This window comes from Castor canadensis, chromosome 14 (assembly GCF_047511655.1).
Source record: "Castor canadensis chromosome 14, mCasCan1.hap1v2, whole genome shotgun sequence".
Lineage (NCBI taxonomy): Eukaryota > Metazoa > Chordata > Mammalia > Rodentia > Castoridae > Castor > Castor canadensis.
In genome coordinates, this window is record NC_133399.1 from 39029865 (window position 1) to 39052854 (window position 22990).

The 22990-nt window shown below is 60.5% G+C and overlaps 1 protein-coding gene across 5 annotated transcripts in view; it reads right to left on the reverse strand.

Moving 5' to 3' along the window:
- Positions 1-22990, reverse strand: part of Nfic (nuclear factor I C) — a 64144-nt gene that overhangs the window by 35576 nt on the left and 5578 nt on the right. For 2 of the 5 annotated variants that reach the window (XM_074054300.1, XM_074054299.1), the window contains exons 1-2: positions 21764-21917; positions 13099-13630 (exon numbers count right to left, since the gene is read on the reverse strand). In XM_074054300.1, coding sequence (XP_073910401.1) covers positions 13099-13630; positions 21764-21793 — 562 coding nt within the window. In that variant the 5' untranslated portion in view covers positions 21794-21917. Of the gene's footprint in view, positions 1-13098; positions 13631-21763; positions 21919-22990 lie in introns of those variants that run through there. The other 3 variants (XM_074054301.1, XM_074054298.1, XM_074054297.1) reach the window with 2 other exon arrangements.

Consider the following 22990-nt stretch of genomic DNA (forward strand, 5'->3'; position numbering starts at 1 on the left):
CGCCGCCAAAGCAAAACAAAAACCAACCCAACAACAGGGCTCACGCCTGTAATCCTAGCTACTCAGGAGGCAGAGATCAGGAGGATCGCGGTTTGAAGCAAATGTGGGAAAACAGCTCATAAGACCCCATCTTGAAAAATCCATCACTAAATAGGGCTGGTGGAGTGGTTCAAGGTGTAGGTCCCGAGTTCAAGCCCCAGCACCGCAAAAAAAAGGAAACAAACAAACAAACAAAACCCAGCCAACCAAAGATTGCTCTGGGCTACGAGTCATCCCTGGAACAGCCCGTCCTCCACAGACTTTGGACCACAAGTGCCAAGGTCCCCCCGGTGTCACTGACGCTGTGTGACCTCAGCAAAAGCTACTTCCCTCTCTGAGCCTCCTGTCCTTGCACAGAGAAGCTGAGCCCCTGCCAGCCTTTTTCCAGGAGCTGTTTGTTCACATCGGATGAGAAAAGCCAGAGGACAGCCGGTCCTGGCAGGCCGGGACCCTGGGGGACGGTGTGGGACATGTAGACACATCTGGGGGGGTGCTCCGGGCGCAGGGGTGACGGTGGCCTCCCGCCCGCCCACGTCCCATCTTCCTCGAGTCTGGCCCGCACTTTCCAGCTCCCTCCGCCTGCGGCCCTGGGCCCGAGGCCAACCTGCCAGAGTCGCTTTCCCGGCCAAGGCGTCCCCTCTCCTCCGCCCCCCTGCCCTGCCAGCGCTGCTCCCGTGCTCCTGGGCCTCAGAGCCACCAGGGCCACCAGGGCCACCACTGCCCCCTGCACCCCGGCCCTGGCTGGGCGTGGCTGCGTCCACAGGTGGCTTTGGGTGCCTCGCCACTCCTTAGCCAGGAGCCTGATGCCGAGGACCCCAGGGGACACTTTGGCCCCTGTCCCCTCCAGCTGTTGGGCCCGGGAGGTGCTCGGGAGCCCCGTGGGCCACAGCGGCCACCGTGAGACCTGCGGGCCGGGCGCTGGGCGGCCACGCGGCGGTGACATCATCTCCCTGGCAGCCATTTTTCCTCCCCACCCGGCTTCCAGATACTTCTCTGCCAAGGCGGCCATTTTGTGGCCCAGGGGACATGCTGGCACAGGCTGGGGACACTGGCCCTCTCCTCCCTAGTGGGGTGGATGGAGCACACAGGTGGAGGGGACGGTGGCCCCAGCCCATGTGGCCCTGTCTGGCCTCCAAGGGATTAAACAGACAGGGCCAAGTGGCCTGGCCAGGCCTCAGTGCCATTACAGCACCGTCACCGCCACTCGGCTCAGCCCAAACTCCAGGCCACTCCAGGGATGTGACGAGGACAAAAATACCCACGCCAGCCCCGTCCCTCTCAATGTCACCAGAGCCCGCCCCCGGGAAGGGGCTGAAGATAACCAGCTGTTTACACTGCGAGCAGCCTGGGCTCCCCCGCCTTCCTGGCAGCCGGGCGCGGGAGGGGACAAGCCACCTGGAGGGACACGGGCAAACTCCGGAAGCCACCTGTGGCCACATGGTGGACAGGGCCAGGCGGAAGATGAGGACACCAAATGCCAGCACTGGGCGCACAGAGGCTGCCAGGAGGCCCTGCCCGCCTCCCCTGTGCTGTGTGGCTTCCAGCAGCCCCTGCACCTCTCTGGGCCTCTGGGGAAAATGCCCTACAAGCTACAAGTGGGGTCAAGGGAACAGGTCTTGTCCCCTCTCTGTGTGCTCCTTTCCTTCACTGGTGAGGGGGCAGGTGGATTCTGCTTTGCAGAGAGGGAAACTGAGGCCAGAGAGGGAGGAGCTTGTCCCTGGTCTCATGGCTGGTTGGTGGGAAAAAGGACTGGAGCCTGACTGGTCTGACCCCACACCCCTGTGTTTAACAGGGCACACAAGCGTTACCCCCTTCTTCCCAGAGCTTGGCACACAGTCGGTGCTCCCTAAGTGCTGAGACCCAGCTGCTGCTCAGAAGCTGCTTGCAGACAAATGCATGTGATTCTTTACGCACACAGTGGGCGCCACTACCCGCCTACCGCGTGAATCTTTGGGACTGTTCTGATAGGGCCTGGCATTCACCAGGAGCGAAATAAGTGCTCACCGGACAAAGGAATCTGGAGCTGCACCCGGTTTAGGGCATGGAGACACCAGTCAATGTGACACCAGGGACTTCTGTCACCAGGCTCAGGACAGCCAAGGTCTGCACACATCCCTTGGTCTTCTGAGGGTCAGCAAAAGTCAGGTCCCTTTTGACCCCTGTTGACCCAGGGCCTGGATATCAGAGGGAGGGACCAGTGGCAGAAGGAGCCCAAGGAGGTAACAGGAACCTGGCCTGGAGGGTGTTGAGGGGACACAACCTGGGGTATTGATGTATGAGTAGGAGTCTGGCAAACACAGAAGGACTCGCAGAGGAGTGCCAGGCACTATTCAGTCCCAGGAGCTAAATTCAGATGTGGAGGCCAGAGAGGTCAAGCAAGCAGTCTGAAGTCACACAGCCAGGATTCAAGCCTGTAGGGAGCAGCTCCCCAGTTCCCCACCCCGTGCCTTGCTAACCACGTCAGGCCCAGCGGAGGCCTCAATTTCCCCTGCTGTCAGGGGCTGAGAAAATGTCACAATCTGCCCAGCTGTCTTTCCCTGCGGTAATCTTCCTGGGAGGGGGCAGGGGACTGCGACCACCCCCCCTGCAGGGACAAGATGGGCTCAGCCACACCATGTGTGGCAAGGTCTGTGTCCACAGCCTCCCTCCCTCCTGTCTTGCTGTTGTTAAACATCAAGTTGGCACCTACTGTGTCCTGGGTGCCCACCAACCTAGTGAGCAGGTATAGATCAGCATTGCACAGAGGGGGAAACTGAGGCACAGAGTGGGGTGAGCTCACCCAGCCAGTCGGCTACAAGACGACAATGGTGCTGCCCTACAGATGGAGGCCCTGGGTTGGGACGGGAGCTCCTGAGTGCCAGCCCCAGGCAGAACCTGCAGGACCCGGGATGACAGGACAGCCTGGCTCAGGCCTGGTGACAGCCACCAGGACTAGCCTGGAGTTGGCCTCTTCCCTGCCTCTGCCTGGCTTGTCCCCATGACCCTGGCCTGGACCCACGCAGTCCCTGTCCTTGCCCCCTCAGCCTGTCCTCCCACAGCCACCAGGGGGCGCCCGTGAGCGCTGAGCCAGGCCCTCCCTCCCCTGCCCACAGCCCTCCATGGCTCCTGCCTCCCTCAGGCTCAAAGCCCAAGTCCTCCCTGCAGCCCACAGGGCCCTGCACGACCTGCCTGTCCCCTCCCTGCCTCCCTCCTCCCTCTGTCCCCCTTGCTCCCTCTGCTCCAGCCACACGGGCTCCTTGGTGCTCCTCCATCACCCAGGCTCGTCCTGCCCCAGGGCCTTTGCACAGGCTGTGCCCTCTGCCTGAAACCCTTTTTCCCCACTTCACACACTGATTTCTCCTGGTCCTTCAGGGCTTAGCTCCCAGGTCAGGCTCTCAGGCCTGGGGCTTCCTAACATACCCACTGTCTTTGCCCTCAACCATCTTTATTTTACTTAGTAAGTCCTGATCACCAACTGATTTTTATTTCCCGTTCCCTGTCCATCACCCCCACTGGACCGTGAGCTCCACCCGGGCTGAGTTTCCGTCTTACTCACTGCACTCTCTGTGGGCCTAGATCAGTGCCGGCACACAGCAGGCACTCGATGAACACTGAGAGCTTCATGGAGCGGGCCCTGCCCTAGGCCCTGTAGGTGTCTCCACCTGTTTTCCCCTTTCGCCTTGTGAGGCAGGTGCAATGTTACAGACAGGGAAACCAAGGCCCAGAGAGCAGCCAGCAGGGGCAACCCCCAGGAGGCTGCACTATCTTCCTTCACCTAGACGGGGAAACTGAGACCAGACCAGGGCAAGGCGTGGGGGGAGGGGGGACTGACCTTATCACACGCAGGGTTGGCCCAGGGACAGGAAAACCTGGAGGTGCTCTGGGACACGGGCCCTTTAAGAGCCTCCCCCTCCCCAGCGGGCCTGGCCCGCCTCTCTTATGTAAGTGGCCGCTGCCCTTGTGTGACCCGGTTACATAAGGAAGCCAGGAACAGGCCGGCTGTCTGTCTGTCCATCCGGCAGCGACCTGTCCTGGGCTGTCTGTGGGGCTGGCCTAGGGCATCCTGAAGTCACCTGTAAGTGACCACTGGTTACAGCTGGGGTTCAAGGTCCTCTGGGGGGAGACCCACATTCCAGGGACCCCCCAGGCCCCCTGTGAGCGGATGGTCCCACTGTTCTGAGGCCCAGAGAGGGCAAGTGAGCAGCCTGAAGCAGCACAGTGCTGCAGCAGAGGCTGGGGGTGCCATCGCTCTTTGTCCCCTCTGGAACACGAGGCTTCAAGCAGCCCCTCTCTCAGCAAGGTGCAACAGTCAAAACAAAAAAATAAGTAAAAAAACCAATAAATGCAACAGTGGAGGTAGCTCTCGGTGGCATTTAGGGCCGCACTTGCTCCAAACTCCTTTTAATTCCATCATGGGTTAGTCCTTGCAGGGCTCTCTGTAAAACAGGGACAGCTCCCGCCTCCTTCTACACTGGGGGAAACTGAGGCACGGCGGAAGTGAAGAAGTAACCAGTCCAGTCCAAATGGCTGGCGAATGCAACAGGGAAACAGCAGGTGTTGTATTATTGCACAGACAGCACAGGTACTATGGGAAGGAAAAATGCCATTTGCCCAGCAAATGAAGGGAGGGGGCGTGGGAGAGCCCCCTCGATCTGCACAGTGAAACTGAGGCCCAGGGAGAAGAAGGGTGCCCACAAGCCATTAGGTGCTCCTTTCAGGCAGCCCCCCGGCCCCCCAGCTCCAGGTTCCCCACTTCTGGGGTGGGTGGGGCTTGGCACACAGGCTGCCCGCTCACGCCCTTTTCTCGGGGTGCTGGCCCTTTAAGGCAGCGGGCTGCTTGGGCTTGTCCCAGGGTGACCCCAAGGGGAGGGTGTGGCCAGGAACAAGGGGCCCATTCAGCACAGCCTCCGCCTCCGGGCAGCCCACAGGCTGGCAGGATGGGGGCGGGTGGAGACTGGCAAAGAGACCAACCTGGTAGGGGAGCTGAGAGTAAAGACGAAGAGGGGCGAGGAGAGACACAGACACCCCATGACAGAGTTAGAGGGGAAGACAGGCCTTGGCTGTACTTCCCGCCTCCCTCGCCTCCCTCGTTGCCCAGATCAAGCATTTGAGGCCGGCCCACTGTGGTCCCCAAACAGACTCCTTGATCCAGCCGTACCTGCTGCCCACTCACCTGCACCAAAGTCCTCTAGGCCCTACAGTGGGATCCTGGGACACCCTGGGGAGGTTTCTGACATACCCCAAATATCCCCTTCCCTCGTGGACCAATGTGCTCCCAAGATCTCCTAGACCTGGACTTGAATCCTGACTCTTTGCTGTGTGCTCTTGGATCACTGTCTGTGCCTCTCTGGGCCTCGGTCTCCTCGTCTGTCAAAGGCAGCTAATGACAGTCCAACTTTGGTGGGTCCTCGGGAGGGTTAAATGAGATGGTGACATTTTGCTCCCACTGTGTACAAGGGCTTAGGTCTACAGTGCCCCCACACCCAAAACGCACACACAGACAAGTCCCCCTCCTGCTGGACACCACCACAGTCACAGCCACTGCCCTGGGCTCACGGAAGTCAGATCTGCCCACCGAGAGGTCAGTCGGGCCGGCTCCAGAGCCGGGTCTGACACATGCACCCGGCCCCTCTCTGTGTGCCTTGTCCCTGGCCTGCCTGGCTGCTGACCCCTCGGTTCTCACAGCCACGGCCCCCCGGCAGCTTCCCTGAGCCCCACACCTCACCCCACGCTGGGCCCGTCCAGCCCCAAGCAGGATGGAGAAAGTATCAAAGACATCCACCTCCTCCTCCCTCTGCAGCCACCTTTTCTAGAACATTCTTCTGCTTAGCCTCAGAGCGCCGGCCCCAGCTTTCTGGATCCCAGCCAGAAAGTTCTAGAAGCCATGCCTGGGTTGTTCTAAAACCCGGCTCCAGAATTCCCGGGATCTGTCCTTAGTTATGGAAGACCTCTCCATGAATTCTGAGTGACACCATCTATGGTCAGGTGCATGCATGAAGGTTTCTTTGGATATGGCTGCTTGGAAGTTCTAGAATCTTCCCTTGGCATCTTCAAGATCCCCAGTTTAGAGGATCTGAGATCTGTTCCCAAACGCTGCACCCTGAAGAATGCTAGAACCCGCCCCGGAGAATGTTCTAGAAGCTGGCTCAGGAACTTTGTCAGCCGTATCCCACAGTAAGCATACACCCAGTGCAGAACATTCTGGAATTTGCTTCTAGACTCTTAGCAACCCGACTCCAGGAATTCTGGCCCCTGCTCCTCACAGGGCGAAGACCTCAGCTGAGCACTTTTGGGTCAAGGTCCCGGCCTGGGGGTTTCAGAACCTGGGTCTTTAAAGAATCGGGCTTCAAAGAATTCTTTTTTCTTCGGATTTGCAAAGCCGGTGCCCTAGGCGTGAGCCACACCTCCCGTCCACACTGCTCTGGTCATTGCGGAGATGGGGTCTCAGGAGCTCTTTGCCCGGGGTTGGCCTTGAACCGGGATCCTCCCCATCTCAGCCTCCCCAGTAGCCGGGATTACAGGCGTGAGGCACCGGCTTGAAGGCTTCGTACATTTCCTTTAGGATGTGTCCTTGCAGGGCAACTCTGCCTTCAGGGGACACAGGCCACGTGTGGGACATGTGTGGCCGTCACAACTGGGAAGCTCCTGGCAGGGAGAGGGTGGGGGCTCAGGGCCCTAAGAGAATTCTAGAACCACACAGATGCTCACACCCCCAACCCAGAACATCCTAGAACGCAGGCCTTGGGAATTCCAGATTTGTCCCTGCAGGATCTAGAAGCGGCTTCAGCTCTGGGGTTCTAGAGCCTCTCCCACCGGAACCTCGGGTCCTCCACCCCCTCTTGGGGTGTCCCTCTTCCGCTTGGACTACGCACCCCCCCCAGCCAGAGCACTGGGCAACACCCTCACCCTGGCCTCGGTGTCCCCATCTGGACAAGACCTCCTGTGTCCCCAAGTGCCCCTGTTTCATCCCTCACCAGCTCTGACCCACCTGTGACTTCCGCCCATACCCAGCTTGAAGAGAGGGGCAGCTGGGCAGCTGGCAGGGGGGACGGAGATGTCCCCAGCTGCCCTCGGCCTCCCCCGGCTCCCGGGCGCAGGGCCAGGGTGGCAACTGCAGACCCGCCACGCGGGGTGAGGGCACAGGTGCAGCGGGACACCTCCTGGTCCCACGGCCCCCAGAGGCCTGGTGCCCAGGGCTGCCCCGGAGGCCACCGCACACCAGCACTTGCGTGTGTGGCCAGGCCCCGGCCGAGGCCATCCGTGGGCCCTGCTCACCGTGGAGACCCACACGGGGCACGACTGCGCTAACAGGCTGTGTTCGTAAACCCCGTGTTACCTCATCCACTCGACGCCCTCGACTGCTGTGTGCATGAAGAAACGGAGACCAGAGACGTCCATTCACCTGCCCGCGGCTGCACTGCGAGCCACACGGCAGAGCTGGCCGGACAGTCACGGCAATGACAACGGCGGCCGCTACTTTTATTCTCATCGCCACGTGGCTTAATGACGTGTGATCACTGCTATTCGTATTGTGATCGTGATGAGCAACAAATAATAAAATTTCCAACCTGAGGCAGAACACAGATGGGCGAGGGAAACTTTGGCACGGCGCCGGGAGGGGGGTGGGGGCGGACACAAGGCTGTGTGCTCGCCCCTGAGCTGCACGCCCCCGGCCCCGGCCAGGTTGAAGTGTGCAGCTCAGCGGCGTTTAATACGTGCACATGGCTGGGCGGCCATCGCCACCGTCACCTCCAGAGCCTCCCATGTCCCCAACTGAGACTGGCCACTCAAGCGAGCACCCTCCCCTCCCAACCCTGGAGCCCACCATGCTGCCTCCCGTCTCTGTGTCCCCGTGACTCTGGGGACTCCGTGAGTGGCATCCTGTGTGTGGTGTGTCCTGTGTCTGCTCGTTTCACTGGGCACCATGTACTCAAGGTCCCTCTACAAGGTAGCAGGTGACAGACAGGGTTTCTGTCCTCTTTAGGCGTCAGGTTACTTTTGAGGGCTTACTGGACACCAGGCCGTGTTCTAGCCCTGTGCAGCCAGTGAGGCAGGCGCTGTAACTACCACCCACTTTATAAGGCCCAGAGCAGTCAGGTCACTTGCCAGAGGTCACACAGTGCTCAACTGAGGAATCTGAACCCGGGCTGCCGGCCATGGGCTGTGCCCCTCACCCATTCGGACACCCTGGTCAGTCTGGCGGCCCCCACCTGTCTGTCCCTCTTGTTACTAATGGCCCAGAGGCCTCCTGTGGCAGCTATAAATACCCCTGGGCAGCTGCCGGCTGGACCCCGGGCCCAGCCCTTTCCCTGCCGGTCCATCTGGCCGCTGGGCCCTGGGGTGGTGCCAGGCCGGCGCCCTGAGCCCTCACCCTCCTTCCGCCACTGGACACCTGGGGACCTCTTGCTCCTGGGGAAAGCCACATCCTGGGGACTCAGGGGGTACAAAGAATGAGACCTGGGGTCTCAGAGCAGAGCTGGGGCGACCCCACTCCCTGCTGGGACCAGAGAGAGGATCCAGGAGAGGAAGGAGCAATTATTGAGCACCTCTTATATGCTTTCAACAATGACTGACTCCAACCCTGAGCGTAGCAGGCCTCCAGCTCATTCTGCCCCCCGTGACAGCCGGGCAAACAGTGCCTTCGAGCTAAGAGAGGCCAGGCTCCTCTCCCAGGCGGCACAGCACGCTGGGGCAGAGCGGTGGCTGACCCAGGCTCCCTCGCTCCCTTTCTCCTGCTGTCCAGGCCACGGTGTACTTTACAGAGATTCCGTTCCCAAGTGTGCCTACGGGGCCGCCATACAGTCCACGTCATTCACTCGCTCGCTCACTGTCTTCAGGACTGCCTTTCATCAGATAAACTCAAGAACTACCTCAGCTTCCTTTTGTTGTGCTTTTGGCAGCACTGGGGTTTGAACTCAGGACCTCACACTTGCTAGGCAGGCGCTCTACCACTTGAGCTGCTCCACCAGCCCTGTTTTGTTTTGCTTTCGAGTCGGAGCCTTGCTGTGTAGCTCAGACTGGCCTGGAACTCGGGATCCTCCTGCCTCGGCCTCCTGAGTGCTGCTGGGATTACAGGCATGAGCCACCACACCCTGCTCCTTTTTGTTTTGTTTTGTTTTTTAAAGCGGTTTCAATCCTTTCTTTAAGGACCCTTGGGGTCTCATTCCAGCTCTGCCTCTGAGCAGCTGTGTGACATGAGACAAGTGTCTGATCCTCTCTGGGCCTCTGCTTCCTCATGTGAGTCATGGGGGAAGATTTAAACCACTCGAGATGTGGAGGGGGGGCAGGGCGCGGCTCAGTGGCAGACACTTGCTGGGCGTGCGTTTGCCATAGGTTCCAGCCCAGATGCTGGAGGGAAAAACAGATGGCAGGAGGATCAGCGCCTGGCAGGCAGAGGGCACCGAGTGCATGTCACTTTGGTATCCGGGGAGGAGGACTGGAGACCCTCTCCAGATTTCTCCCGCCACCCTCTCGGGGGTCCCCAGAGCCCCTCCTGCCCAGGGTGGCCCTGCCCACAGCACGTCACTCACTGCGCTGGGGGAGGCTGGCAGCAGGCGAGGCGGGAAGGGAGGCTGCCTCCCGGCGTCAGCGAGCGGGCACCATCTGGTCCGGTGGCTGGGGCGGGCTGGCAGCTGCCGGAGCGGGCGGGCCTGGCACCCCTCCCCCGCGCCTGGCACCGCGCCTGCCCGCGCTTCGGGTTTCGCAGACTGCCGGGGTGTGGGGGGGAGGCCGCCTGCCTCCCTCTCTCGGCCTGGTTTCTCAGGCTCCCTCCTGAAGGCAGGGCCTGGCGGGGGGCACCAGTCGCAGCCTCCCCCAGCCCTTGTCGCCCTCTCTGGGAAGCCGCCTGGGGGCCTCGCCTGCCTGGCACTGTAGCCCCAGGGCCTTTGCACAGGCCTTGCCCTCCACCTGGCACATGCTCTCTCTCTCTCCTTTCTTCCCTTGCTATTTTAAGACGGTCTCCCTCCCTCCGTAGCCCAGGCTACTCTTCAACTCGCAGTCCTTCTGCCTATGGTGCCCGAGTGCTGGGATTATAGCTGTGCACTACCACACCTGGCTGCACACACGCGCTCTCTCAATCCCTCCATGTCCTTTAGGCCTCCTCTCAAAAGTCACCTCTCCAGGAAGGCATCCCCGTGCAAGTGGCCCCTGCACCCTCCTCCCCTTGCCCACTTTGTGCTGCCTGACGTTCTGTTCTTATTAAGTTAAATTGTTGGCTTCCTTGTTCCCAGCCCAATTGCACACCACCCCCTGAAGCCTCAGTCCTCCTCTCAGTGCCCCCAGGTAGCTCCCACGCTGACCATCATGCCCCAAAGCTGTCCCCAGGCTGCTCCTGGACACACACCACACCCAGCCTTGGAATCGGTCCCCTGTGGCCTCCTTGACAACAGTCCGATGCCCGGGGTGGCCAAATTCTGCCCCAGGAGATGCCCTGGGCTCTGTCCCCAGTCCTGAAGGGACTTTGTGTGTGTGTGTGTGTGTGTGTGTTTATTCCCCCAGAATAAACCCAAGGAGGGAGGCTGGAGATTCCCCAGTGGGGTACAGCCAGGTCTAGTCCACCTGACGCCCCTGGGAGAGATGGGGGGACAGGGAGGGGCTGGCCCAGAGGGAGGCGTCTACGTCTCTGTCTGTCCGTCCAGGTCTTGGGGAATGGGGGGTTTGAGTGCGGGTCTTTATGGGCTTCAAGGCCCACCGTCCATTACCCGTCTTGCTTCTGATGATGTAGGCAGTGCCCCCTTCGATCGTCTGGCAGGTGCCCCCCCCCACACCAAACCCAGTCTCAGCCTGGCCCCCACCTTCCCCGTCAGTGCCAAGGTTACAGCACCCCCCCCAAGCTGGGCCGACCAAAGCCAAGCACTGCACTCATGCTGTCCACAGTCCCGTCCCCTACAGCCCTGGGGACTCCAGGGAGGGAGCAAGAGTGGCACCCACCTGTCATCCCAACACTCGGGAGGCTGAGGCAGGAGATTTTCAAGTTCCAGGCCAGCCTGGAGCTACAAAGTGAAATCCTGCCTCAAAGAAACAAAAAAAAAAAAAAGAAAAAATTGCTAAGTCCTTAGAAAAATGCCTAATGGAATGAAAGTGGAGCTAAGACATGGGGTTTTAAGACATAAGTAGGAGTTTTCCATATGGGAACGGCATTCCAGGCCAGGGAACTTCATGAGCAAAGGCCTGGAAGTGGGAAATGGCAAATCATATGACAAGGGGTCCCTCGCCCTGGCCACTCCCCCACCCCCACCCCCGTGACTATTGGTAGTTTCTGAGCCTCCATCTTAAGACAAGAAATCAAGGCACAGAGAGGGAAAGTGACTTGCCGCAGGTCACCCAGCCAGCGGGCGGCTGAATTGGGTGGGAACCCAAACCCAGTGCTCAGGCGGGTGGGGTGTGGGTGCAGTGAGCAGGGATTCCCCAGGGACCAGGGCTGGCTGGAGCAGGGCAGGCCGCAGTCCAGCCCTCGGGGAGGAAGGAGGCTGACCAGACTGTCAGGGAGGGAAGGTGTCAGGAGGCCTGGAGGCCAGGCTGCTGCTGGGCTGAGGGGCAGGGGGAGGGGAGGCGGCCGGAGATTGTGCTGACTGCGGCAGAAAACTGGCTTCAAAATTTTATCAGCTCAGTGCGGAGGAGGTGGGGGTAGGGAGGCGCGGAGGGTGGGGGAGATGCAGACTTGTACGGCAATGAACCCTGGGGCGCCAGGGCCACCGCAGCCCCTGACCACCAGGGAAAGTCACCTCAGCGACCTCTCTGCCTCCGCCGGCCACCCCCAGGGCCACTCCACTTCCAGCCGCGGGGAGTTTGCTGCTCACTTCTAGAGGCCTGGGCTGGGCAGGTGCCAAGGTCAAGGTCAGGGCTGGGTCACTCTCCACCAGGGGCGGCCTCCCTCCTGCACATCCAGGAGACTGGGAGCCCTGCAGTCTTAGCCTCTCACCAACATTAGCAAACGGCATGGCCAGTCGTGAGGACTACTGCATCGGGGGAAAGTGAGGCATGGAAGAGCCAGGACCACTCCACTCAACCAGGGGAGGGCATGGCTGCATTTGGAACCCAGGCAGCATGGCCCCCAAGCTCCCCTTCCCATCACTGCTAACTCTCGGACTGTCATTTGTTTTTCAAACAGGTTTTCACTCTGTGGCCCAGGCTGGCCTTGAACTCTGGATCCTCCTGCCTCAGCCACCCGAGGGCTGGGATTACAGGTGTGTACAACCACTCCCAGGTAACCCCTAGCCCTTCTTTCATTTGTCCTGAGTGCACAAGGACATGGGTTTGTGTGGGGGCTGCTGGGGTGGGACGAGCAGGGGTGTGTCCTGCATGCTGTCCACATGGAGACAGTCCCAGGCGCCACCCTCATGGCCAGCCTGCATTTAATCTACCACACACAACTTAGGTACCTCCATTTGACAGATGGGGAAAGTGAGACCTGAGTACATGCAGCAGATCCAGTCTCCTCCCCTGCTCTTGGCCACCAGACCTTCTGACCCTCAGATGCTTGACCGCACAGCCAGCCTCTAACTTCCACCCAGACTCCTGGGTCCATCCTTCAGAGCCAGGCTCAGCCATGCCTCCTCCTCTGGGAAGCCACCATGGATTCCTGGCTTGACCAGCACAAACCCGCCACTCTGGAGGTGGGGAATTTGACCACAGAGCCAGCAACACTGGCCAGGATAGCGGTGGGGACTGGTGAAGGCCACACAGAGTGGTCACCTAGCCAAAGCCAAACATGCCTACCTTCCCACCCGTGTCGCTGACGCAGCAGGCCTCCAGTCCTCCCAGCAGCATGCCCTGCACGCCCTCAGACCTGGGACTGCTGTCACTGTCCCTCGTCCCCCGGCTCCTGAGCAGGCCAGCCCCACCATCAGAGGCCCAAACAACCCACTCTGCCCTTCAGACTCTCTTCTCTTTTTTTTTTTTTTGTGGTGCTGGGACTTGAACTCAGGGCCTTCACCCTGAGCCACGCCACCAGCCCTTTCTCCTGATGGGTTTTCCGAGATGGGGTCTCGGGGAACGACCGCCCAGGGGGCTGGCCTCTGTCTGCGATCCTCCCGATCGCTGCCTCCCCCGCACCACACCTGCGTCCCCGCAGCCGCTCACCTCGCTCGCGCACGAAGTAGGCCAGGTAGAGGTCCAGCTCCTTGACGGCCACGCCGATGTGGTGCGGCTGCACGCAGAGCACGGGGTGGCCGCACTGGGCCGCCTTCACCAGGCGCTCGCCGTCGGTGCTCTCCAGCGGGATGCCCTTGAACAAAATCACCATGACCAGGTCCAGTCGCCACACCTTGTCGGCCTGGCGCAGGCAGTCGATGCGCCGCATCTTGCCCTTCTGGTCGGGGTTGGACAGCACGCAGCCCGGCGCCTTCTTGCCGGTGATGGCCAGCACGAAGTCCTCGCGGCACTCGGGCCGGATGTCCTTGCGCAGCTTGGCCAGCAGCCGCGACGCCCACTTCTGCTTCACCTCGGCCTTCTCGCCCAGCAGCTCGTCCTTCACGGCGCGCTCCTCGTCCTTCGACATCCGCTTCTCGTGCTTCTTGAAGTACTTGCGCTTCCGCGCCTGCAGGTTGAACCAGGTGTAGGCGAAGGCGCGGACGTGGGGCAGCAGCGCCTCGATGAACGGGTGGAACTCATCCTGCGGGGACAGGCAGCGGTCAGGGCGCGGGCGACGCGGGCACCCATTGCCCAGGTGGCCACACTGAGGCCTGGGGCGCACGGGGCGGCACCCGGCCAAGGCGGGAGGTTCCCCTGGGGGGACCATCTGGAAACCCAGTCTGCACGTGGAGCAAGGCCGAGGCCCTGGGAACCCGGGGTACAGATGGGGGAAACTGAGGTTCTGAGAATGTGCCGGACTCGCTGTCTGCCCACTAGCACTGGCGTGGGCAAACTCTGACCATAAGATAGCCAAGCATGAAGTCGGGGGTTCCTGCCTGTAATCCTAGCTGCGTGGGAGGCTGAGACCAGGGGGACTGAGGTTCGAGGCCAGCCCTGGGCAAATAGCTCTTGAGAAGAAACCCCCCCATTCCAAAATAACCAGAGCAAAATGGACGGGAGGTGTGGCTCGAGTGACAGAGCTCCTGATTTGCAAGCCTGAAGCCTGAGTTCAAAGCCCAGTCCCACCAAATAAAAAGTAGCTTGAAAATGTTCCAGGCTCTCTGAGCCACAGGGTGTCTTCCAGCGTCTGCTCCACTCTGCATTTTAGTGCAAAATTAGCTACAGGTGAGACAGAAATGGTGGACATGGCCACGGTCCAATAAAACTTTATTTATAAAAAGAGATGTCAGGGGTTGGCCTTGGACCATGACCTACTGAATGCTCCAAGGCCTGGTGCACAAGCCAGGCAAACAGCGGTGCTCAAGACATGCGGGAGAAAGCAGGTCAAAAGCAGCCCTTGGTGTCTCAGAACCTCTGCTCAGCAAAGGGGGACTGAGGTCAGCTTGGGGGGGGGTGCTGTGACATTGGTAAGAAGTGGGGATGAGGCTTCTTTTCCATAGACTAGGTGACAGACAGGCCCACTGAGGCCCAAGAGCAAAGGCAAGGGGCCAGGGGTACCTGGGTGGGGGGAGGGCACAGAGAGAAAACTCAGTCAAGGTCACTAGAATTGAGCAGGGGGAGGGAAGACCCCCTTCCCTCTCCCCACAGACCCACTGCTGCTGCTGAGAAAGGAGGCAGGGGATTAACCTAGAAGATCCAGACCAGGCCCCTGGGGATCAGTCTGCTCTGCCCTCTTCCTGGAAGACCCATCCCAGAGACGGGAAGACTAAGGCCCCCATCTTCCGCCCGGCTCTTGAAGTGCCGAAGTAATACTACCGCTAGAATTACTGCTCCTATTATTTTTATTACTTTTGCTGTCGGGTGATCTTGGCAGCTTACAACCATCCAGGAGTGAGGGAAGGCCCTAGAACTCTGCCACCCCATGTGTGATGGAGAAACTGAGGTACAGAGAGGGCGAGACACGACCAAGTTCCCACAGGGGCTCAGGGGCCAGTGTGAGAAGAACCGGGACCCTGAGACCCTGCAAAGCTGGAGCCCTGTCCTCTCGAGGCTGGGGTCCTGGGAAATGGGGCTCAGCCAGCCGTCTGTCCTCTAGCTTGTCCTCAAGCTGGATGCGGCTAGGCTTGGTCCCCCCCACCCCAGGCCTCAACAACACAGTGCCCCCCACCCAACGCCACCCCCACTCTGCACTCCGTCCGTCCGGGGGAGCGGGGACATCAGGTCTCACCCTATTACCGAGGCTCTGAAAATAGCCTCACCCCTGGTGAGACCAGGGTGGGGCGGGACCAGCTTGGCTGCCCCACTGCCATGTCCCCCGAAGTGTGAGTCACCACAACAGCTGTGGCTGGACTCGAGGCCCCTGTTCTGCTGCACCGCCCCCCCCACTGCTGACCAGCAGAGGAGGATGGGGAGGGGGATGCCCCACGCCAGTCCCCAGCCAGGCCCAGCTGAGGGCCTGGCTGCCATTTTACGTGCAAGACACAGAGACAGGGAGCAATTTGTCCAGGGTCACACAGCAGCCCAGCTGAGCCCAGACCGCAGGGCCAGAGAAGCGGGGCCAGGACAGTGGGGCGAGGTGGAGGATCGATAGAGGCACAGGTCACTGGCCGGAGGGACCCAAGCGGCCAGGAGGCCATGAGCACAGCCATGTGGCTGGTGGCTGGCGCCCAAGGGGGACTTGGTGAGAGGGACCTGGAAGGGGAGGCTAGAGTGCCAGCCGGAGAGGTCGGGTCACTGGTCTGACTACATGCTACCTCTCCCTGAACCCCTTCTCTCTGATCCCCACTTCTGACTCTTCTCCAGTTCCTTTTCTGGGTCTGGCCCCTTCCTCCCTGAGCCGCACCCGCTCCTCCTCTCCAAATCCTTCCCCTCTCCACTGGGGCAGGTGCCAGGGAGGCGGGCGGGGGTGGGAGCCCATGTCACTGGTGACCCCAGCCTGCAGGAGGCAAAACGACAAACAGCCTGTAACTGGGTCATGGACCTGCAGCCTGATCTCCCTTGTCCTCTTGAGAGGTCAGCCCAGGTGAGAGGCAGGGCAGGTCACCTTCTTTGTCCCAGAAGACCTGTATCAATCAGGGCTTCTTCCCCAGGCACCTCCCAATGCCCCACTCTCAGGCTGAACAAGTAAGGAGACGGCTAAGGGGAGTAAGATGCTGAGCGTTCTCCCAAACTCCTGCACATCCCTCAATGCCCTTTCTCGAATGCCCCTTCCTTCAGGAAGTTTTTCCTGCCCTCCCCAGGCTTCCCGCTAAACCAAGCTGGGACCACACAGCTTGTGAGTCCGCTTCTATCACCTCCTCTCCAACACTAAGGCCCAGGGTGGGGGCACCCATTACCAAAGAAGGACATCAACTTCCATTTTCATCTGTATGACTCAGAATTAAAATCACTCTGCATTTCGGGTCTCACCTTCTCGCCCTGTACACTTGGCAGAAAGGGACATTGCAGCCTGGTAGAGATGGAATGGGCCTGTCCCTTGTCCTAGTGACCAGAGATGCAGGCAAGGTGGGGGGTCAGCACAGGGAGGTAGAGGCCTGGCCCAGGCCTGTGTTGGACCCCTACATACTGGACAACTGTGGACTGGGCCAGGCCTCTTTGTGCCTCCGTGTGCTGCGCCCCCCCAGCCCAACCCTGTTGGTCCAGAGGGCCAATCAGGATGTGAGAATGCCCTTCCCAAGCCCAAAGTTCTTCCAGAGAAAGTGACTTCAACAATCCTTAGTGGGAATCTATCTTGTCCACCTTGTAAGCTCTTGCCGCAAACTCCTATACATGCTCTGAAGCCCTAGTTCCAAAGTCCTGTTCATGTGAGACTTGCCCAGGGTCACGTGGCTGGTGAGGGCCAGAGCTCCTATCTGAACTCAGGTCCTTCTAGCACCAGAGTTAGTTCCTAGCCTTAGAAAATACATTGGAATCTGTGGCTAGCTCTTATCTAACCTAGTGAAGTAGGGACTCCTTTGGTCACTCAGTGAGCATTAGTGTCTACCATGTGCCAGCCCCGTGCACAGTGCTAGGGACTTAGCAGTGACTTTGGTCAACCCTCTTCTGGATTCTGATACAATGTCTGTTTAAACAAAGAGCTCCAGAGACATTTAGAGTCTGAGAGGCCAGGGGACCCGTGGGGGGTTCTTCTGTAGCTAGGGGTGATCCAGGAAAGTCATTTGCAGAAGGGGACACTTGAACAAAGACCTGAAAGGTGGACAGTCCCGGGTAGAAGCCTTGCAATCAGAGGGCACAGCCAGTGCAAAGGTCCTGGGGGAGGCCTGAGCTTGGTGTGTTGAAAGAGCAGTGAGGAGGAGGAGGAGGTCTGTGTGGCTGCAGCAGATGGGGCAAGGGAGAGATGGAGGAGGGGCAGTTGGGAGTGGATGCGCCTTCTGCAAGGCAGAAATGAGTTATTTGGGTAAACTGAGTCCCGAGAGTAGAAATCCCCAGAAGAGGCTCTGCATCTCCTGATACTCCCCAACCCACACTGTGTCTTAGCACCCCAGGAGGATGACGAGGGCTGGCAGGGGGCTCGGGGTAGGGGTTGAAGGAGAGAGGAGTGAGGCTGTGCTGGTTACAGGCCAAATCTTCATAAGCTGTCAACTCCACAAACCAGAAACTATCCTTGTGCCCACTGTCGGAGGAAGAAACTGAGGCACCCAGCAGCGGTCACACCCCAAAGCCACACAGCCAGGAAGGAGCCTTGCTGGGACAAAGTCCCCAGCCCCAATGCTGAGCACACAGCTGGCATCATTTTTGGGGTGCCCGGTGACACCCACCCCCCACCCTGCACCCTGCAAACTCTCTCTGAACCCCACCGGGCTTCTTCCCCTGGCTCTGACCTGGGTCACAGCCACCTCCTGGGGGAGAGGGCTCCCCCAGGTCCCACTCCATCCCTTTCCCCTTATTTCCCTCAGAGCTCTCAGAACCAACACATCTGCCTGAGTCGCCCCGTTGATGGACCCCAAATTGAAAGTCAGTGTCCACAGCTGCCAGAGTCTGGTCCAACTCAGGAAAGCCCAGGCGGGGCTGGGCAGGGAGGAGGGATTAACAACACAAATCCCCTGGGGGAGGGTCAGAGCCCAGGTCTTTTGGGGGTCACTGTGATTCCTCCACCACCCTGCCTAAGGCTTGGCTCATATTGAGCCAACCAGGACAGACAAAGGACAGGTAAGCTGGAAAATGCCTTCTGGGATGTTTAACATAACTACTAGTCTAGCAACAGCCACAACAAGCAGCATTTATTTGGCGCCTACTGTATACCACACTCTCCATTTTTATGTGGGATGACATAGAAACTTAGAAAAGCCTAAGTCCCTTTTCTCAACCAACATCTATTAAGCACCAACTGTGTGCCAGCCCCTGCCCCTCAAAAAGCTGGGGGAGAGGCCCTGATTCTGAGCTCTGCAGGATGCACTTAGTCTGGGGGCCCCCTACTAGGACATGGGGTGTTGGGCATTATGGACGTTTGGGGCTCAGACCACGTGCGCCAGGCCCACACAGTGGGGTCTGTTTGGCTACAGGGCGGGGACGTGGTAGTGATTTCCATCTATCTGGTGGGAGACAGGGAAGGTGGGCTCTGCTGGCAGAGACAGAGAGAGAGAGAGAGAGAGAAAGAGAGAGAGAGAGAGAGAGAGAGAGAGAGAGAGAGAGAGAGATTGAGAGAGAGATTGAGACCAGAATGCTGACTGTTCAAAATCCAGCTTCGTGATTTACAGGGCGCTGAGCCCTGGCTGAGGAGGCACCTCGCTGCAGAGGGGGAGACGGGGAGGAGGGGGCAGCCGCAGAAGCGGTGCACGTGGGGGACACACACATAGGATCCCCTACCTGCCCAGACAGAAGGGACGTGGCCCCAAACCCCAGCCCCACCCGCCACGCTGTGCTGCCTGGGGATGGGCCCTGGCCCTCTCTGATCCTTGTGGCTCTTCAGGGACCAAGCCGCTGACACTGGTACTGAACCCCACTGCCTCCCCATCCCACCTGCTTCACAGAGATCCTTTTACTCAAACAAAACCCAGGCTGCTGCAGCCTCAGTTTCCCCACAGGAGCAGCAGCCATGAAAGGAGGGAGGAGAGGCAAGGAAAGGCGAATGAATGAAGGAGAGAGGCGCCGGGCGCAGAGGTGGCCTGGGCCCAGGGAATCCTCGCTCTGCAGCCAACAGGGATTTGGCCCAAAACCCGGAATAACTAACGTGGCCATGTCAGTGGTGGCGGGAGGGAGGCCCGGGGCAGGCCGGGTGGGGAGGCTGCTTCCCCTTGGGCAGGGTTTATGGAAGTAAGGGCACCCCGCATGGTTCCTCCTAAGAGTAAAAGTGAACAAGCCTTTGAGTCACCACCCGACAGCCAGGACAGGGACAGGGATGGGGACCAGGCTCCCAGAATCCTCCAGGACACCCCTCTACCCCCTCCCCGCCATGGCACAGGGCACAGGCAGCCCGGGTGGCACTGAGGCCACCCCCGCCCCCCTCCGGGCAGGCTCCCCGGCAGGATCCGGGTCGGATCAGCTAAAGGGAGCTATTTTAGGTTGTACTCAGGTTGTAAAATTAGCTGGGAAGAGACAGAGAGACAGGGAGAGACAGGGGTAAGGAGAGACAGGCAGAGGGCAGAGAGGTGGTGAGGGGCAGAGATGGACAGACAGATGGAGGTAAGAGAGCATATGAATCAGAGACGGACAAGAAGAGACCGAGAGACAGGGGAGAAAGAGATGGGGGGACAGAGATAGAGATGGAGAGAGAAACACAGAGAGAGGCAGAGAGGATATGAGTCAGAAAGACACAGAAACAGAGACAGACAGGGAGAGACAGACAGGGAGACAGAGAGAGACAGAGATAAAGATAGGCAGAGACCAAGGTGAGAGACACAGGGAATGGGGTTGGGGAGACTGAGGCAGGAGTGGGGAGCCCCAGGCTAGGCTGGGCCTGCACAGAGCTGGGAAAGGGGACCACACATGGGCTGCAGGGCATTGTGGGGGTCCCAGGCAGGAGAGGGGTGAGTGGGAGACCACAGACAGGGTTCCCCTGCATGGGGACCCTGGCCCCATCCCAGCCTGGAGCTCTCTCTGACTCTGTCTCAGTCTGTTCCTTCTGCAGCCCTTCAGTGGTTACAGTTCTACACAGAGCCCTCCTGGCTGTCTGATCCCCTGCTCCAGGGGAAACTGAGGCCGAGTCCACACCCTAAGAGTTCCTTGGGGTGAAGCCAGTGTTTGCCGCCCCCCCACTCCCCAGCAGCAACAAAGACTGAGGTCTGCCTCCCACAGCCCGGGTCGGGGAATTCCATGCACCCAGGCAGCCTTCCAACCTTATCCCTGCCTGGGACAGCCTCTCCCCTCCACAGCAGGGAACGACAGAAAGGCCAGGAGCACCTGGAGGTCATTCAGCCCACCTGGGAAGCACAGAGACCTCCGAGCCTGCCCAAGGCCACACAGCATGTACAAGGGCCCCAGTTCTTTCAGAGGCGGGTGTAGCAGCCAGCTTCAGGGAAAAACTGAGGCCTGGACCAGGGCAGGGGCTTGTCTAAGGTCACCCAGGGGACCATGGGTAGGACAGACCTGAGATTGCCCTGGCACCAGCCCCTCTCTTTGGTGAAACGCCTTGGCCAGGCACTCTTTGGTGGCAGCTGGAGGGGACCACTGAGAAAGACCTTTCCATGGATGGGGGGAGGGGTCCAGGATCACGCAGGGGGCCTAACCCCTGGGGCAGAGCAGGGTGTCCCCACAAACTGCCCCTTAGCACAACCGCCTTTTGCTGTTTGCAATCCCCTGGGGCCTGCACTTTACAGTTTGGAAGCCACGCAGCCTCCCTCTCCAGCACCTGCCTTGGCCTTGTGCCATCTTAGGGAAACTGAGGCCAGAAAACAGCAAAATTAGAGGGTGACTGTAGAGCTGGAAGGCAGATCGTGCAGACCTGAGGGCAGGGGGTCCAGAGACAGTTGGGGCCTGCGCCCCCTCCCCAGGCCCTCAGGGTCATTGCACAAGGCCTAGCCCGGGAGCCCGGCCAGGGGTGAGAGGCGAGGCGGGGGCGGGGGCAGGTGCCGGGCTGGCGAGCGTCCGCAGCGCCGCAGTGCCCGCCAGACCCCGGCCGGACGCGGGGCCGCTGCTCCCGCCGCCGCGGCTCAATAATTCAGAATCGATGCGGCGAAAATACCCGGACGGCGCTGGGGTGCTGGGGCGCTGCAGGCGGGGGAGGGGGGCAGCCGCCACGACGAGCACCCCGCCCCCGCCCGCGCCTCCAACTTCGCGCGCCCCCTCCCCCTCCACGCACACGTGGGCCAATGGGGGGGGAGGCGGTAAGGGCGGGGGTGCTGGGCACCACCTGGATGGGGGGCCGGGGGACACATAGAGGGGTCCGCTTTCCAGCGCAGCTAGGGAGGCCCAGCGTCCATCTGGGACCCCTTAGGTTCCTCCCAGGGGTGGCATGGGGCTTCCCGTGGAGCCCCGTCTTGGCCTCTTTGGGGGGTCTTTCCCGCCCCGACCTACCCAAGTGGGGGGAGCGTGTCCCGAGTGGGGGAGGGCGAGGCTGCAGAGGAGCCCCCACGTCCAGAGCAGGGAGGTCCCGAGCAAGAGTGGGATGGGGGTGTGGGGATCCGAGTGGGGGTGCAGGGTGGGTGGATTAGGGGGTCCCCGGCCTAACCCATCCTGCCCGGGACCCTGGTCCGTGGAGGGGACATCCCGGCCTGGGTGGTGGGAGGGACGCGCGCCTTTTTTCCGTCTGCCTTGTCCGGCTTCCAAACTCCAGGGCCAGGCTTTGGGGGGCGCGGGGCCAGGACCTGGGGGGCCGGGGGCGCCGGCGGGGGCGTACCTGGGTCAGGCAGAGCGGGGACGAATACATCCCGGGCGCGGCGGGAGGCGCAGGGCGGCCGGAGCGGGCGCGCGGAACTTACTGAGTCATTTTTCCAGCCCCCCCCCGCTCCCCTCCTCCCCTCCGCGCGCCCTCCGCGCCTCTCCAGCGCCCGCCTCCCGCGGCCTCCCCGTCTCTGTCCGTCTCTCCTCCTTTCCTGCCCTGTCTGTCTGTCTGTCTCTCCTCCCTCTGCCCCCCCTGCCCAATTTCTCTCCCCTCCCACCTCGATCCTCCCACTTCTTAACATCCAACTTTCAAAGAAACGAGGGAAAAAAGAGCGCGAGAGGGAGGAAAGCCCCCCCCAGTTCTCACGCGCCCCCATCATTGCTACAATCACCAGCCGCCCCCCGCCCCCCTCAACACCCGCCCCAGGCCTGGGACAACAGCTCTCTGAGAACCAAGTGGGCTCCGGACACCCCAGCCACAGCGCAGTGGGTCTCCTGGGGCGGCCCACCCTGGCCAGGCGGGAAGATGGGGGTGGGGGGCTGGGCTGTCCCCGGCTGTGGAGGGGCCGAGGTGGATTTTTAAGTCTTCCCCCCCCGGCCCCCCCCCCGCCAGAGCTGGCCGGGAAGTTGGAGGACCGAGCCAAGGGGGGGGAGGGAAAGAATGTAGAAGTGACGTGCGCAGAGGCCGGCGGAGCGCGCGCCTTTCCCTTAAAGATGTACGACCAGCCGGGGTGCATGGCGGTGGGGGTGGCGGGGCACCCGCTCCCCACTGGAGCCACACGGGAGGCTGAGGAACAACTGTGGCCAAAAGGGCCCCGCTCATGTGGAGCTTCCAGGACTGTGCCCGAGCCCAGCCCGTGCCAAAGGAAAAGGCGGGGAGGTGCGGGCAAAGGCCCTGACTGTATGTCTTCTCACCACCCCAGACCAGGGCAACCAGGACCAACCTCTGCTGCCACATGAACCCTGGCAGACTCTTCCCCTACACCCGGTACTTCCTAGCAGCCCCCGGCCGTGTGCCTATTTCACAGATGTGGACACCGAGGCACCAAGACTGTGACTTGGAGCCTGGCCATCTGGTTCTCCAGTGGACATATATTTTTTTTTCTGGTACTTGGATTTGAATTCAGAGCTTCACGCTTGCTAGGCAGGTGGCGCCCACATTTCTAAAGTTTCGGTGTTCGATGTCCTTCCTCTACAATAACAAGGCACGGACCAGCCATTCCCAGTCTGAATTCTCAGGGCC